The sequence below is a fragment of the Alosa sapidissima genome, chromosome 17, assembly GCF_018492685.1.
Source record: "Alosa sapidissima isolate fAloSap1 chromosome 17, fAloSap1.pri, whole genome shotgun sequence".
In the NCBI taxonomy this organism is placed as follows: Eukaryota; Metazoa; Chordata; class Actinopteri; order Clupeiformes; family Clupeidae; genus Alosa; species Alosa sapidissima.
Genome location: NC_055973.1, coordinates 18,786,853 through 18,803,880, shown reverse-complemented (window position 1 = coordinate 18,803,880; position 17,028 = coordinate 18,786,853). Strand labels below are relative to the sequence as shown.

At 42.7% G+C, this 17,028-nt stretch overlaps 1 protein-coding gene across 3 annotated transcripts in view; it reads left to right on the top strand.

Moving 5' to 3' along the window:
- rreb1a (ras responsive element binding protein 1a) overlaps positions 1-16,484 on the top strand; it is a 38,174-nt gene extending 21,690 nt beyond the window's left edge. For 2 of the 3 annotated variants that reach the window (XM_042067318.1, XM_042067319.1), the window contains 7 exons: positions 3,524-3,668; positions 4,439-4,581; positions 7,479-7,668; positions 7,776-10,473; positions 10,743-10,907; positions 11,598-12,407; positions 13,414-16,484. In XM_042067318.1, the coding sequence (XP_041923252.1) occupies positions 3,524-3,668; positions 4,439-4,581; positions 7,479-7,668; positions 7,776-10,473; positions 10,743-10,907; positions 11,598-12,407; positions 13,414-14,015 (4,753 nt within the window). In that variant the 3' untranslated portion in view covers positions 14,016-16,484. The remainder of the gene's footprint in view (positions 1-3,523; positions 3,669-4,438; positions 4,582-7,478; positions 7,669-7,775; positions 10,474-10,742; positions 10,908-11,597; positions 12,408-13,413) is intronic. The other variant, XM_042067320.1, reaches the window with a different exon arrangement.
- Positions 16,485-17,028: the final 544 nt, after the last annotated feature.

The window sequence follows — 17,028 nt, the reverse complement described above, 5'->3', positions numbered from 1 at the left end:
ACCTCACACATTTCTTTTATAATTATTTTGTTCTCGTTTTATGGCTTCCACTGAGAAAACAAATTGTTCCCCACACATACAGAACGGGAAAGCTTCAGATTACGTATTACTTGCTGATATTCACTTTCAATTAAGTCATATTGCATGAACTACTCCCGGCATGATATGAAAGACAGGAATCAGAAGCACAAAACCTGTTGCCTTTCACAATGCTCATTATATTTTTGCAGCAGTTTTGTACGGATTTTGTGGACCTCCGAACATTGGGAAGGCCCGTTCATGTTAGTGGAGCTTTCTGCAGCATTCTGATGAGCCATATTAAAATACTATTTAACAATCTCAACTGAAGCACTATAAGCAGTAGTGTAACATTAAGTGGTTTCTTTAACTTTTTTTCTTGACTCATTGAATGCCAAGCTGTTTTTGGAAGCTTTGTCCTAGAGTGCCAGCAATCTAGACCATTGTTTATGCTTTTTGTACAGCCACAGCATATTCTGTGTTATAGCTATGAACACATACAATGGCTCGTTTGAAAGGTGAGACTTCTACACGCCTCTGTTCCTGAGAAATCCCAAGCTAAACAGTGGCTAGTTTTCATCAAAATCCCTGTTTTTTTTTTTCTAGAAATGGAGATATTGCGTCTTTTATGACCTGAGAAGTGTTGCCTGCAAAGTTTGTGGGAAGAGATCTAACGAGACCTGCCACCGAGTGATAAACCCACGAAAATAAATGACCTGATTTTGACCTGGCGTGCATGTCACTGATAGGCTAATCAGTGACTGATTCGAAACAAAGCGGCAACCATCAAAAGCCGAGTTAAGATCAAACATCCAGATAAAATGTCCAGATCTTGCGTTTTCATGAGTTTCGTATATTTAATTTCCATTCATAACAGAGTTCCCAAAATCACATATAAGGTGTGTTAGAGTGTCTAGTTTCGTAATGGAAAAAAAAAAGCTAAAAACGTAATATTACGTTTTTGGCACTCAACGCATGGGAAGGAAAAACGTAATATTACATTTTTGGCACTCAATGAGTTAAGTGGGCAGGATGTGGGCCATTCTGTGTGCGTGATACAGATAAACCAGCGGGTGTTGATTAGGTGTGTGTGTGTGTGTGTGTGTGTGTATGTGTGTTGGAATTGGTTACCCCAACAGGGTTTGGGTGTGGTTCTGCAATAATAACAGGGTTTGGGTTTTGTTAAGGATAAGGTCTGCCCTCAAGGAGAGCCCATAGTGTGAAGCAGGAAGGAGAAAGATGATTCTGGCCCTTCCTCCATCACCACATCACCGGTCAGCAGCTCTGTCTCTGGAGCTCTGGTATCTGCTTTCAGCAGGCTGGTCAGTCATGGGGGATGAACAGCACACTTCCTCAGTTTGTAGAGCTTGATCAGAGACTTTATTAACATAGAATTCTCCATGTAAAATGTATAGGGACAGTTTGTAACGCTAATATGGCAGTTGTCTACACATATCCAACCGCATTGTTGGAAATGGCATGATGTACATTTTGTCTTCAGTTTACTTCCCCGTCACCATGATAATAGCATGTTGTTGCATGTGTGGTGAGCAAGTTAACATAAAAAATAATGTCTTTTTTTTTAAGCCATATTTTAGCGATTTGGAGGGAGATATTTATACAGAATCTGATTTAAACACAGATTCACCTGGCTTTTTATGTCGATATGACCTCCCTATTTGGAGTTATCTATGCCTCCCCATTCATTTGAATAGGAACCTGATCTTGTTAGTCCGAAATAGCTGCCCAGAGACGTTACCAAGATGGCCGCCAAGTGGCATGGCTTGCCTTAAAAGATTTTGGCTTGATGGATTGCACAAATGTACCATACTCATATGTGCTTAAACCAACTGACAGCCTATGGTTAAGGGTCTAGAGGAGGTTGTACAGGGGGCTGTTGTAGTTGGTGGTTGTGTGTGTGAGTGCATGTAGATTACTATATTCCCGTACATGACCTCTGTATTCTGTCTGGTTTAGAGAGCTTTGTTAGGGATGTGGAGGCAACGATGCATGAGGATACCCAGTCTGTGGTGTTGGTAAAGTGGCAGCCATTTTGTGGCAAAACATCACATTAGTCCCTTTCGCACCAGAGGAATTTTTGCAGTTCCTAGAACCCCTTTTCCCTTTGCATAGGAACCCTTAGTGACCTAGGTCTGCGTTGATTGGTCCAACTCATAAGCGAGAGAGTCTTGCCAAAAAGTGTCTTGCCAAAAAGCCAATTTCCATTCCAAGGGTCCTCATCTGTGACTACTGTCAAAAGATGAAGAATGCTGTCATCTTGGGTTATGTTTACTAACAGTCTAAACAGGACAAGAGTGTGTGAATAGTAATGGACCTGATTGGTTGTGGGTGTGTGGACTGTTTGGATGTGGGCTCTTCAGATCTGGGCTGGGCCTCATTCATTTATTGTACTACTTTGGATATAGATTAGATGTCTACTCATGTGTAAATCATTTTATTTACACCAGTGTCTAATTAAATGTTTCCCCCTTGGGCCAGTATATTTTTTTTTATACGGATTTGTGCGGCCCCTTGTATTTACTGGCCCAGAAAAGTCACTTTTACTCAAAACTGTTAATTTATTGTAATGGGCTCCCTCTTTATTGTAGTGGCCTCCTATGCTTATCGTCAACCAGCATTACAGGTGAGCTGAGCTGACTCATAATGGTGACTGGTGGAAAAATGGTCACTGACCTTTATGTATTACTGGGGCCCTGAGCTATCCAGATGTTGGTGTATACAGATTTGCAGGGTGTTTTTTTTGACAATGATTGTTAAAGGAGCTATCGTATACAAATCTATTCTCTGATGCATGCAACCACACAGTTGAAGTTTTAAGATATAGGCAAAAATTCAGACCTGTGTATCAAAATCATGAGTGTAAAAATAGCCTACATTTCCTTGATGTGTTCCTGTTGTTCAGTGGGGAGTAACAACTAGCGCTAACAACTAGCCTAAATGCTTAGCTTACTGTATGTTATACAAATGTTGATGCAACTTTGTGTAGATGACAACTTGTAAAATTGACTTACTGTATTTTCCGGACTATAAGTCGCACTTTTTTTCATAGTTTGGCTGGTCCTGCGACTCAGGTGCAACATATATATATATATATATTTATATATATGTTTTTTTTCTCTTCATGACACATTTTTTGACTGGTGCGACTTATAGTCCGAAAAATATGGTAATAGTAAAGTTGAGAAAGGGAGGATTTAGAGGTCAGTAGGAAGGTACCTTTATTTGGTCATGGGCAATGTTATGAATATAAAATGTGGGGTTTACATAAGTGAGGTGACTGCAAAATCTGTTTGTCATGGCTGACCCATCAAATAGAAACAAGCAAAGCGTGGTCATGAGAAGTTGGCATACCACCTCTCTAGATCAAATCTAGATTGTTGTTCTAGATTTGTGTTAGAAAATGTCAAACATCAGTCCTTATTTGTCCCATTCCTGTTTTGTTTTTTCAATTGATTTTCCTTGTTGTCCTATTCCTTTGCTACAGACATATGAAGATCCATGTCAAGGAGCCAGCCGGCTCCATTCCCAGTAGTCCACCCTCTCCCACAAAGCGCAGACGGGCCTCAGCCAAGAGGAAGGGTAGCCAGGATGAGGATGGAGAGCAAACAGAGGAAGCCAACAACAAGATGGTATGTTTTTGTGTGTGTGTGTGTGTGTGTGTGTGTGTGTGTGACCCAGGGGTATATGTGTATACCGTATGTGGGTGTGTAAGTATCTATGATCATGATCTCCATTATGATCTATAGTCTTGTCTTCATCGTCGGAACTCTGCACATTACCCAGGTGGCAGGGACATTTACAGGAACGGCCCCAAAATCTGCCCTTTCATCCTGTGGTATTCGCGGAAATAAGTACAATGGAGTGAATTGAAGTCTGTATACAGAGCTTACCTAAGAATAGCTGTTCCAAATTTTAAGAAAGATAACTTTATGCTGGTTTCATTTCGTAATTGAAATGTGAAGTGAATACACCATCAAAACTCTGATTAGTTAAAGCTGATATTTCAGCATATGTTAGTTTGTTAATTCAGGGTGTGTAACCACAGCAAGATAAATACAAGGTGAGATTAAGTATAGCTTTATCTGTGTAACCACTGGTAAGTCTTTGTGAGTTGCAAAAAAATGGCGCTGCTTGGCATTGTGGAATCTGACCTGCGGTGTTCCCACCCCACCTCTCTCCGCTTCCTATCACTCTTACAGGGGTAAGTTCTGTGGGAGGAACATGCACAATGTGTGAGACCCCTAAAACTACCCCTGAGTTCCTGAAGTGGAAATGGGCCTTTTGTGTGTGTCTGTGTCTGTGTCTGTGTCTGTGTGTGTGTGTGTGTGTGTGTGTGTGTCTGTCTGTCTGTCTGTCTGTACTATGTGCTTGTCTGAGTCCTTATCCATCCGTCCTACAGGTATCTGAGGAAAGGGATACTGAAAATGCACCTCAGGGCAAAGGTGAAGATGACAAGCTGCCCTGCTCTATTTGCTTCAAAGCATTCAGATGTAAGAGCGATCTAGAGACCCACATGGAAACACACCCTGACTCTAGCCTAAGGTACTGGTACTCTGACATTTGAAAATTAAGAATGAACACATACACAATGAAGATGCTAAGCACTAGTGGCTCCACAACAAACCAAACAAGCACTGGTTGCATCAGGGCAAAGTATTTAAGTAAGGGAGCCATAGATTCCCTAACCTCAAATCAGTGCACTAAACTCAGACCTCCATCATAACACATAAGTCAACAGTTAAGAAATAATGGTACAGTCATTAATGAATGATGATGCAGTCATTTTTAGCAATATGGATTGTTTAAGGTGTGTTCTTTTGATATTTCCTAATTTTAGTACATTTTAATGAATGTCATGACGGTGTTGAGTGAGTTTAACATGATGAGTGAGTCAGTCTTGATGGGCGTAAACCCCAGCAAAGCACCTGGGTTCTGACAACATATCAGGTTGCACTTGTTACAGGCAACTCTCAGGGGTTTTCGGCAAGCTCTTTAGGCATTTATTTATTCTTGTGTATTTATTGTTGGAAGAAGTATGTTGGCTATGACTGCATGATCACAAATTAAGTTCCCTCACAGAAATAAATAAATAAATAATTTTGGAATTGAAATTTGAACCCACAAGTCATTAGGTGTCACAAAAGTGTAGTAATGACTGACTAAATAAAATTCAACTTATTTTGTGTGAAATACATTCTATTATTAATCCTTAATAACATTTACAAATAAAACATATGTTTTCATTTCATTATAAACCTGATAGCCATTGCATTTGGTGGACATGCTCTGTCCAGTGTCTCAAGAATGACTATACTATGTAAACGTAGTTTTATAGATTTATGTGAATTATTGTGATGCATTATGAATATTTAATAACAATTGATTTGTTATAAAATTTCCAAAGACTGGTTTACACAAAGTAGGTTTTACTTCATTGTGGTGGAGGACTAAAGGTACATTTAGCAGGCAGGTGGTGTTTCTGCTGCTGCTCTGCTCAGATGTGTTAAAGTTATGTCTGCTTGAACACAAAGCATGCCTTCATAATCTCCCAGCAACTGCTGTTTACCCCAAACCCCCACTGCACGGCCTTCAGCAATGTCAAACATGCAGCCTTTGCACATATTGGAGGGACAAGGATCTGCTATGGAGCAATTACAGATGGGACATCCGAGTATACCTACATTATATCGTGCAAAAGTGTCCTTGCTAAGTTTGTGATCATTGTAAGTCATTGTAACATAGGCCAGACCAGGCTTTTTACTCTGTATATCAGTGTAGCATAAAATTGAAAATGAACTTCTTTGATTTGTCTAGATGTACAAGGCACATACTGTTGTCCAAGTCCCACTATTAGTCCAACCCCTTAGTCCCAGTTCTTGCTCCCTTCTACTGACCTTAGTTTTTCTGGCTATGCTCTGGGGAGGGTATTGCTCAGAGGAGAAAAAGAGGGAGGAAGGGATAGATAAAATGGGTTGAATACTGCTGAGGGTGGTGGTAGTTAGTGGTGGGGTCAAGTCTTAATGAATCACAGAAGGAGGGCCTCAGGATGCTGTCCACTGTTGGTGGGGTTGGTGACTGTGGGACTGGTTTCCTAGGAAACCGAATTTCCAGACCACTGCTCTGAAACTCCCAAGTAAATCACTGCACATCCCAGCTTCAGTTGACGGGAGGCTGTTTAGGATGGCTATGAAAAGGGGAAGATATACAGGCAGAAATTAGAATGAGACACAACAGGCCAGTCTTTAAAATGTGAGTAAACACACAGACTCTGTATTGTGGTCTTGCTTTAGGCAAGGACTGCAAATTTAGCTCTAATCCTGGGTAATCGCTGGAACCGAGAGGGCCAGTTAAGAGGATATTAGCAGCAGTATTGCCGGTTCCATGGTCAACGGCTTTTGTGAAGCAGCAGAACTGTACTTGCACACATGAGCTGTGTACACATGCACATACTTACATGTGCACACTTTCCTATTATGTGCAACTCCAAACATGGTTGCTTGCTACAACTCAAATGTACTCTGCTCTTTCACACGTCACAGTTCCTATGGTTGTGGGGGAAGGGCAGAATTGGCTGTTTGAGGCAGCTCCAATGGGATTAAAGATGACTGCACACAGGCCTGTCACACATACTGTTGCACATAATCTGTTGGTGCATCGCTGCAGATATTCAACATCACATATATGTCAATACACACTCACAGTTGTATACACACACTGCATTTGTCTACTGTCTAGGTTGCATTTGTAAAACTAGAAGACACTAAGTACCATATACTCCAAAGTTACACCAGGAAAGTGTACACGTTTTCAGACAGCAGTGTGAGAAGCCTCTTAAATTGCAAGGCTACTTGGACTGTGTTTGTAGTCATCTGTGTGCCCGTATCTGCGTTTGTGTGTGAGAGTGCCCGTGTCTGTGTGTACAGTGTATGTATGATAAAGCAGCTTACGTCATCCATGGGCACATTGTCACAGTGTGATAAGACCACAGGGTGGTGCCACAGACACCTCCCAGTTGCCTCATTATGTGCCAGTGACGGTGCCATAGCAATAGCTTATCACACACACACACACACACACACACACACACACGCACTCACACACTCACACACACACACACACACACACACACTCACACACACACATACTTGACACTTGACACACATTCACACCCATACAAAACAGACCACATGTTAGTGGGAACACCTAACTAAAAAGGTTATGTGATCAGTCTCTCAGTGACTCAGTTTCTTGTAATATTAAGTGCTAGACTGCATTCAAATAATCACAGAAACTAGTTGTGTTAACTGCGTCTGCATATCTGCAGATTTGTTTTTCATGCTTAATAACTAAGGTGCACACCCTTCAAATTGTCTGCATATCTGCATTCAGTGGGTCTTTGATGAATGTACGATCATGCAAATTCATGCCATTTCTTTCAGATGTGATCTCTGCTGTCTCTCATTCCGCACTCACCGAGGTGTTCTACGTCACAATGCCGCCACTCACCACCAACTTCCCACAGATCCCAGCGGCCAGCCTTTTATCCAGAACAACCCATCCATTCCCCTCGGTTTCAATGACATGGCCTTCATTGACTTTTCTTGCCACAAGTTCCCTCAGATCGCACAGGTGATTGTACTAGACTATTTAAAATGTTTGATTAATATATTATAATTCCGTGTCTTTTTGTTCATGTTAATATTTTAATAATTCATTAATCATTTATATATTTTTAGGTTTGGTGTGAAACCAATTTGCGTCGGTGCACCAGCAAAATCCATCGCTTTGTGTGTGATGTGTGTGACAAGGCTTTCCCTCTCCAATCTGCTCTTGACCTGCATAAAGACACTCACCAACAAAAAGATGGCTCACCTGACCCTCCCCCCTCTCTTGGAGCTGAAAAAGCCGAGACCCCATCACCTGATCAGTTCTCTTTTATGGGTGGTCTGGGTCTGCAGCACATTTCCAAGGTCAAGCCTACCCCTTCTGAGGAAGAAGTTTACCAGGCGAAGTTGGACAGCATACGCGTCATCCATGTGGAGCAGCCCACGCACTCCTTGCCACAAGAGGGCGGTGTCGTGACAGGGCTGAGTGGGATGGGTTTTCACCTCGTGGACCCATTGTCACTCCAGAGTCTCTCGCAACGCGAGGCTCTAAGCATCCTCTCCCTCAAGCCGTTCCAGGGAGGGTTTGTTCTTCAGCCAGACGGGGGTGCTGTGGCCAAGCCTGTCTGTGGAGAAGGTGGTCTAGAGCTGGCTGACATCCAACAGATCCTGAAGGTGGCATCTGCAGCACCTAACCAGATTGCACTGCCCACCTTGTCCAAGGCACCATGTAGCGCTACGCAGGCAGCTGGCCACAAGCAGATGCCGCCACTCAAGCCCAAGCCACTGGTGACTCCGTGGACCAATATGAGTACTTCTACCCCTCCCTCACTGATCACTACACAACAGGCTTCGCTAGGCTGCATCAGTCCCAATCTGCCTCCCCCAAATAGCCAGCTACTCCGTAACTCTAGGGAAATGTCCTCAGCTTTGTCTTCCTCCTCCGTTGTCTCTGGTTGTCAGGTGTCTTCAGAGAGAATGCAGATGGAGGCGGACTGCATGGGCGATGCTGAAATGCCACAGGAATCAGATCAACTTAAGAGTGAGGCAGGCCAGGGTGCGGAGGGTGGTGAAAAGAAGGCCTCAGGCTCAGGGGCCCAGAAGGCATCCTATCCTTGCAGGTTCTGTAACCAGGTCTTTGCCTTCTCTGGTTTGCTGCAGGCCCACATGCGCTACCACTTGGGCATCCAGCCCCGCCAGTGCAACATTTGTGACTATGTGGCACCTGACAAAGCCACACTGATTCGCCACCTGCGCACACACACTGGTGAGCGGCCCTATGTTTGTCGTGTCTGCCACTATCCCTTCACTGTCAAGGCCAACTGTGAGCGCCATTTGCGCAAGAAGCATATGAAGAACACACGGAAAGAGATTGAGAAGAATATCAAGTATGTCACCTCCACCACTACAGCCTCCTCACCGGTCTCTACCCAAGAGGCCATCCTGGAGCAGGTGGGGGCCGGCGAGACCCTTTGTCGCTTCTGCGGGGAGGATCTGAAAACCTACCGAGCCCTGCAGATCCACCTCCGTACCCACAGTGGTTGCCAGCGCAAGCCTTATGAGTGCCGCCGCTGTGGGGCGGCTTTCCTGACCAAGAGAAACTGCATCCACCACCTACTGAAAGGGCACCCTGAGATCCAGGAGCAGATTGAGGAGCATATAGCTGTAATGCCAGCTGGAACTGCCTTGCAACCAAGACTTAACTCCCAGCCTGTCAATGGCCTGCCTGCCTCCTCCACATCACCTAATGTGAAGATGGAAGATCTGAGCTTCTACAGTGGGGAGCTCGAACAGCCCCTGGACTTTTCAAACAAACATGTTGGAGGAAGCAGTGCTGGATTGCCACAGATTAAAGTAGAGGGTAGCATCTCCTCTCTATTAAGCGATGACTGTGACATGGAGCCTATTGACCTTTCCATACCAAAGAACCCAGAGAAGCGAATGAAGATGGAGATGACTGTTTCAGCACTGGAACATAGAGAAATCAAGAAGGAGACCTCATTCATCACCCCCCTTGACCACAGTGTGAACCAGACCGTACAGAGAGAGAAGGATGAGAAGTTGTTGCAGCAAGGGGGCTACCAGATGCCTTTGGCTGTTGCCTCAGCCCTCAGTGCAGGGGGGCCTGCTGGTCGGGCCCTACGACTAAAACCTCTCCTACCCAAACCAGTCTCCTCATCCACTTCCTCCTCCACCCTGAAAGAGTTGCCACCGCTAGCCTCCATAGCCCAGATCATCTCCTCTGTCTCAGGAGCTCCAGATCTTCTGAAGCGAGACTCTCTCATGGAGAACAATGGCGGCCCTAACATGCAAAGAGAGAGAGACTCTACTGGCAAAGTAGACTCAGCCTCCCAGGATGGCTTGTTAGATGAGCTTCCCTTGGAGAGAGCAGCTAAGAGGGGCAGGAAAAGACCTGTGAAATGCATGAAGGGTACAAACATAAACAAAGGAAACACAGGCAGTGGTATTGATCTTGAGTCCAGTGGTGAGTTTGCCAGTATTGAAAAGATGCTAGCCACAACCAACACCAACAAGTTTAGTCCCTACCTGCAGTCAGAAGATTTAGAAATTGGTCAGAAGGAGGGAGAAGTTTCACTTGAGAAAAGTGAGAAGAACGAAGAGAAAGAGCAGCTGCACCCTCAGAAAGGACCCTCAGAAAAGCTGCACCCTCAGGTGCGCAAGCACAACCCAGCTCCAGGCCAGCTGCAGCAACCACCAAAGGGGAAGAAGAATGCCTACTCAAACTCAGTGCAGAAGATGACCTGTCCTTTTTGTCCAAGAGTTTTCCCCTGGGCCAGCTCCCTGCAGAGGCATATGCTTACACATACAGGTAGGACACTCACTCACTCACTCACTCACTCACTCACTCACACACACACACACACACACACACACACACACACACACACACACACACACACACACACACACTCAACTCACTCACTCACTCACTCACTCTCATTCACTCACACACACACTTAGTCCAGGTGCTTAAGAGCCCAAAGCCCAAATTTGCCAAATTATTAGTTGTACATTTACCGGTAGTATTAGAAAATGAACAACTATTCTAAGACTTCTGTAATTGTGTGTGTCTTGCAGGTCAAAAGCCATATCCATGTCCCAAATGCGACGCTTTTTTTTCCACAAAGTCTAACTGTGAGCGTCACCTGTTGCGTAAACATGGTGTGACCAATAGAGTGCTGCGTCGCAATGGTGTCATGCCAAAGGTCAAAGAAACCGAAGAGGGTTCACCTGAGAGTGCAGGTACATGCTAAATCCTGAACCATACATTTATACTTATATATTTACATTTATATACATATAAATTTATACTTTTACATTTCTATACATATACATTTATACTTCTACATTTCTATACATATACATTTATACTTGACATTTATATACAGGGTTCCCACGGGTCATGGCATTTCTGGAATACCATGGAATTTTGACAAAGTCTATTCCAGACATGGAAAGTCAGGGAATTTTATCATATTTGGGGCAAAGTCATGGAATATCAGGGAATTTTATCATATTTGGGGCAAAGTCATGGAATATCAGGGAATTTTGTAGCAGTTTAGAATATACTTGCCTTACTTACAGTAATACAAATATATTTCCACACAGAATTGGTGTATATTTGGTTATTAGCTTTATTGCTCGTTTGAGTGGTGATGGTTAGCCCAACTTTGCTTATTCAATGGCCATTTATTCATATTCCACTCTAAAAAAGTCAAAGATTCTTGAACGCTATGAGGCTGCTCTGAAATCTTATCTCATTATAGGTCATGGAAATTCAGGGTTTTTGTCAGGGAAAGTTAGGGAAAAGTCATGGAATTTTACACATGACCTAAAGTGGAAACCCTGTATATAGAAGGAATATCTCTTCAAAGTATTTCACTCTGATGTAATTTTTTTTTTTATTAACTATGGTTCTATCTGTGTGTTCAGAGAGTATGTCTGAAACAGAGCTCCCCACAGCAGAAGCTATGGATGAGAGTGGTACTGACCACTGTTCCCAGTCCACCATCCCTGGAACTCAGAAGCCTTCCCCTCCGACAGACGTTTCTAATGATGCTACCACCCCCAGTACTGACAAAGACTGCACAAAGCAGGAGGAGACTGAGATCCTGACAGACCTTGCACAGGATAGCACAAACCTCCCTACCACCCATGACAACGACGATGATGCCCACAGCAGCAAGAGCCTAGACTTCAATTTTGCCAGCAAACTGATGGACTTCAAGCTGTCGGAGCATGGACCGCAGTCCCAAACATACTCCCCGGATGGAGGCAGTGGGAAGAATGTAGCAGTACAGCTAGAGGATTCAGCACCACCCCCAGAGGACACCAAGCACACCTGCAAGACCTGTGGGAAAAGTTTCCGCTACGCTGCTACACTGGCCCGACACGAGAAGGCTCACATCTGTGAGAGCATTACTGAGAGCCAGTGCAAGGAAGATAAGAACAGTTGCACAAAAATAAAAAGGGAGGAGGAAGAGGAGGAGGAGGAGGAGGAAGAAATGGACACTGAGGGGGAGAAGAAAAGAGCAGCAGAGAGCAGCGTGGAGAGTGGCTCAGAGGAAGACGAGGAGGTGGACCAGAGTGATGAGGAAGGAGGCTCAGAACCAAAGGACAATGAGGGTGATGCTGGAGGGGGACTGGAGATCAAGGCAGACAAGAGGAAGAAGGTCTGCAATGTGTGCAGCAAGCGCTTCTGGAGTCTACAGGACCTAACCAGACACATGCGTTCTCATACAGGTAACACACACACACACACACACACACACACACACACACACACACACACACACAGAATGCATCCATATTTGTTAATACCATGACCGTTGTTTCCTCATCATCATCAGTGTATTCAGCACTCACACACATGTACAGTTTTAATATGTCAGTGCTGAAATTCTGTACTATAATGCAAATTAATCGCGGCCCACGCAAATGACTATGTTTCATACCATATTCCAGTCTTATTCGTAATAATGACAATATTCTGATTGTGTGTGAGTCGTGTAAACACCTTATTTCAACTGCCATAACACAATTAAGTTCATATTCTGTTTACTAAAAACCTGAATAACACCACTGGCATATGCCTCTTTTAACTGGAATATCGTGGCATATAAACTGATTAGTCAGAAAATGCCCTTTTGGGAATATTAAATTTACATTCACATTACATTTATTCATTTGGCAGACACGTTTATCCAAAGTAATTGGAATTAAATTCCACCTATGCATGTTCATGCAAGGAATTTTGGTAGCTTGGTTTGATGCTCTGAACCTTGGCAAATCAAAAGTGTGCGTTTGATTACCAAACATGACGTCAAAGGACTGTGCATGTTTAGAAACAGTGAGCCAGCATGCTCCTGTTTGTGATATACTTTTTTACAGTCAAGCTTTAGTTCAATATTCACTGTGTAATGCATTTAAAACTTGTGATGGAACATTACCAAGTGAGACTGTCTAGGGCCCACCTCCTTTAAATTCTAACATCTAAAAGGGAGTTTTTCAATGTCACCATCACCAGCTCCCCAAAAGCCCCTCAAGACAATTGTTAATGTCCTACATAAATGAATTCAATTGATTTGAATTAAATTGTGATGTTGAGTTTGGGACAAGTTGGACTGCCTTTTGTAATGGATTTTGTATTGATTTTGATTGAGTGATTTTGTATTGATTTTGATTGAGTGATTTTGTATTGATTTTGATTGAGTGATTTTGATTTTGGATTGATTTCTTTTACGAACAGGAGAACGGCCTTACCGGTGCACTACTTGCGAGCGCACCTTCACCCTGAAGCACAGTCTGGTTCGCCACCAGCGCATCCACCAAAAACCTCAGAGCGAGGTGACCAATGGTGGGGGGTCGGAATCGTTAGGGGGCTCCGCTAGTGAAGGAGAGAGCTCTCAACCTGGCACCAACCCTCATTCTGAGAATGAGCAGGAGAGAGAGGCGACGGAGAAAGTGAGTGAGGCGCACAGTGGTCAGTCGAGCCCACAGCTCACAGACAGGCCAAGTATTGAAGGCCTCGCACAAGTCATTACTGCAGAGGACCCTCGAGAAGCCCCCGAAGTGGAGGACCCATCAGAGACCTCGAGAACTGAGGCTGAGCCCGGATCAGGGGTTGGAGTTGATCCTGAGCCAGATACAGTTTCTCAAATGCCTGAGGAAGCAGCGCGAAAAGTAGGTGTTCTCCCCTCCAAGATCTCCCCCCCTCAGCCAGAGCCAGAGGATTCAGTGGATACCCCCAGTAATGGTTTCATCCAGGGACTACTTGAGATCCACACTGCTAAGCCTTCCCTTGAGCACATGCAGCCATCTGCTGAGCATCCTTCTGTGGGGGTGGATTAAGGGAAGAGCCCCCAATTTATTTTGAGGTGCTCTTTTTTTTCTATGCAGTGAAACATTTGCGGATTTGCTGGACACTGTGCCATACAATGAAGTGTTGCGGAAACGAAATCTAAAGGGACACATCAGATGACCGCGTGGACTTTCAGAGCATAATGGTGTTTCCAAGTGCCTTGCTACTTCTTTGGGCTCTGTCTGTATCAGAATGTGCTGAATGGATTTTTTAAGCTCAGTATTTTATGATTATCTTTTTAAATGACTTTACAGACGCAATAAACAGAATACCTATATTAATGTTAGAGAGGGTGTGAATGACATTTTTGTGTGTGTGTGATCCAGCTTGGCTGGAACTGAAGAGGCTGATCAATGAGAATGCAAGCCTGTGTCAGGTTTTGTCAAGGGTTTTCGTAACTGGAAGATGGGGGAGGGGGGGGGGGGGGAGTCTTAATAAAGAGCTCAACAACAACATACAGCTCTGGAAAACAATTAAAGATCACTGCACATTTTTTCTGATGTCATCCTACTGTTGCTGAGTGACGTTTGAATGAGTTGACGGTCATATTCAAAATTAAAAATGACTTTGAATGTCACTCAGCCACCGGATGTGCAGTGATCTCAATTTTTCCCATAGCTGTGTATATAATATGTTGGTCACATGGGGCATCAAAATTACTTCTTTCCTGCCTCTTTTATGCCTACAGAATACATAAAACTTCCACTGACAGAATGACTCCAATGACCTCTGTTGGAGTGCAATGAATGAATAGAGTAACTGAATAATGTTGTCAGTGTTTTTCTTGTTGTGTTTCATCATTGAAGAAATTATATTTACAACAGTAAATATGGGCAATATTTGCCTAGGAAGATTAGATTCCCTGCTTGGTTTTGTTCTATACACTTTCCTGTTTGAAAACGTCTTCCAAAAACAATAACACCTTCACTTTAAGCCTTACCTGTGATCCTGTTGTTTCCTTTAAATTTTTACTACAGATATCTCTCTTTTTTATCTGTCAGAACACTACCCTTACGTATTCACTGTGAACTTGAACAGTGTCGTACTGCTGCCTCTCATCACCCTAGTCAATCATAATTTTACGTTTTTAAAGTATTTTTCCTGATGTGTAAGTCTCATTTCTCTTCATAAAGGAACCTCAAACTGCAAAAACCTCAAAACAGCTTGTGTTTTTTGTTTTTCAAAACCCTATTGACATACGGGACCATGGAAAAGAGTGTTTAAGAACACACAAGATTATATATATGACAGAATAATTTCAGATAATTTCAAAGATACTACAAAAGGTTATTCTTCTTGGTGCTCTTGAAATGATAGTCTGTAATGAGATTCCTCTTTGTGGTTGGTCCATCCATGATTAGGGTGTAAATACACACATTGTAAAGGCACTGGGTTCGTATGCATTGCGGTATGGTAAAGCTTCGGTCTGTGTGTGTTGATGGGGGTGGGGTGTGGGGTGTATAAGAGAGAGAGAGGGCGAGCAACTGGAGAGAGACCAACAGTGTGCATGTATCATAACCCAAGAATGCACACAAATTCATTTAAGTATATTTATTATAACTTGGGTTAACTCCTTAATGGAGCTAATACAACCTGGAGAGAAGCCATGTGTTAATACATATATGCTGCAGAAAAGGATTCAAACGCAATTGTCTTAGAGCCTTGATCTGAGACTTTCCTAGCAATAATCACTATTGATCTAAAGCTTTACTTTGGTTTTCATGTATTGATAGAGTGTATGGTTTGGGGTTTTTCTTGTTATTTTATGTCTTTCTAGTGGATTTCTTATATAAAACTGTGAAAGTTATTGTGTTCAGCTGTTCTTGGTGAATCTGTAGGGTAGAGTGTTTTGTTTTGATTTTGTATGTTAAATCTTCATTTTGATTTATGAATGATTTCATATTATTTCCCTCCTCTTCAGCTCTCAGGGTCTTTACTAAAATGTGTATGTCAATAGAAGTGTTGATAAATTAATGTTGAGTACATTAGTTCTTTAATGAAAGACTGTCAATCACTACAATCAGCACTTGACTGTGAATTCATATCACTTGTGCAGAGAAAAGGAACATGATTTATCTGTCTAAGAGCACATTTTACAATTGTGTCTTCACTGTGCAAATTTGCTGGACAGGGCTGGGTCTGTTTTTTTTTTTTTAAATCCTGCCATGTTTTTTTGTTTTTTTTATCCTTTTCTTCTGAAGAGAGCTCAACCGTCAAAACATTGCCTGCTGCCAGTCATTGTTTACCTTTAGATCCACCATGTAAAAGGGAACTGTGTGGTTGCTGCGCTCATCACTGAACGACACTATGGGAGCCAGGTTCTCTCTAACTCCAGTAAAAAAAAAGAACTAACACTAAAATTGCTATGACCTTTGTTCATGATCATGCTTCAGAAATCAAATCAATAAGCTGTCTTGTATCAGTATAATAATGAAAGCAATAAAAATGTCAGAATGGTGTGTGTGTCATCATTGAATACTACTGTATCACATTTTGCAGGATGATGCAGATGAGTACTATAATGTAAAATGTAGTTTTTCCACATACTGGTAGATTTTACAGTACTTCAGGATTTGTAGATATGATACTACTGAAGTTAGTAAATGACCAAATAGCTCTTGGTTGCGTTGGTTGATATGGAAGAGAAATAGAAGAATCAACCTAGGATAAATAGTAGATCATTGTGATAACATTTTTGAGATTTTTCCAAACACATGACATTTCCAGAAGCTGTTGGGATTCAACATTCAGAATTGCCAATTAAACAGACTGGCTTTCAGTGTTACTGTGTAAAAGTAATACTATGCTACTGTAACTGGCTTGACTCTACTTCTTGCTTTGGAATTTCACCCAGTGTAGTTTTAAATAACAAAGGGAAGGAGAAACTTTGAGGAAGAAGTAAACTTTTGATTTTGCAGATTTGCAAAGAGGGGATGCTACATTTTTATATAGCAATATTCAAACAATAACAATACCAAAATGCCCAAAATAGACTTACCTTAA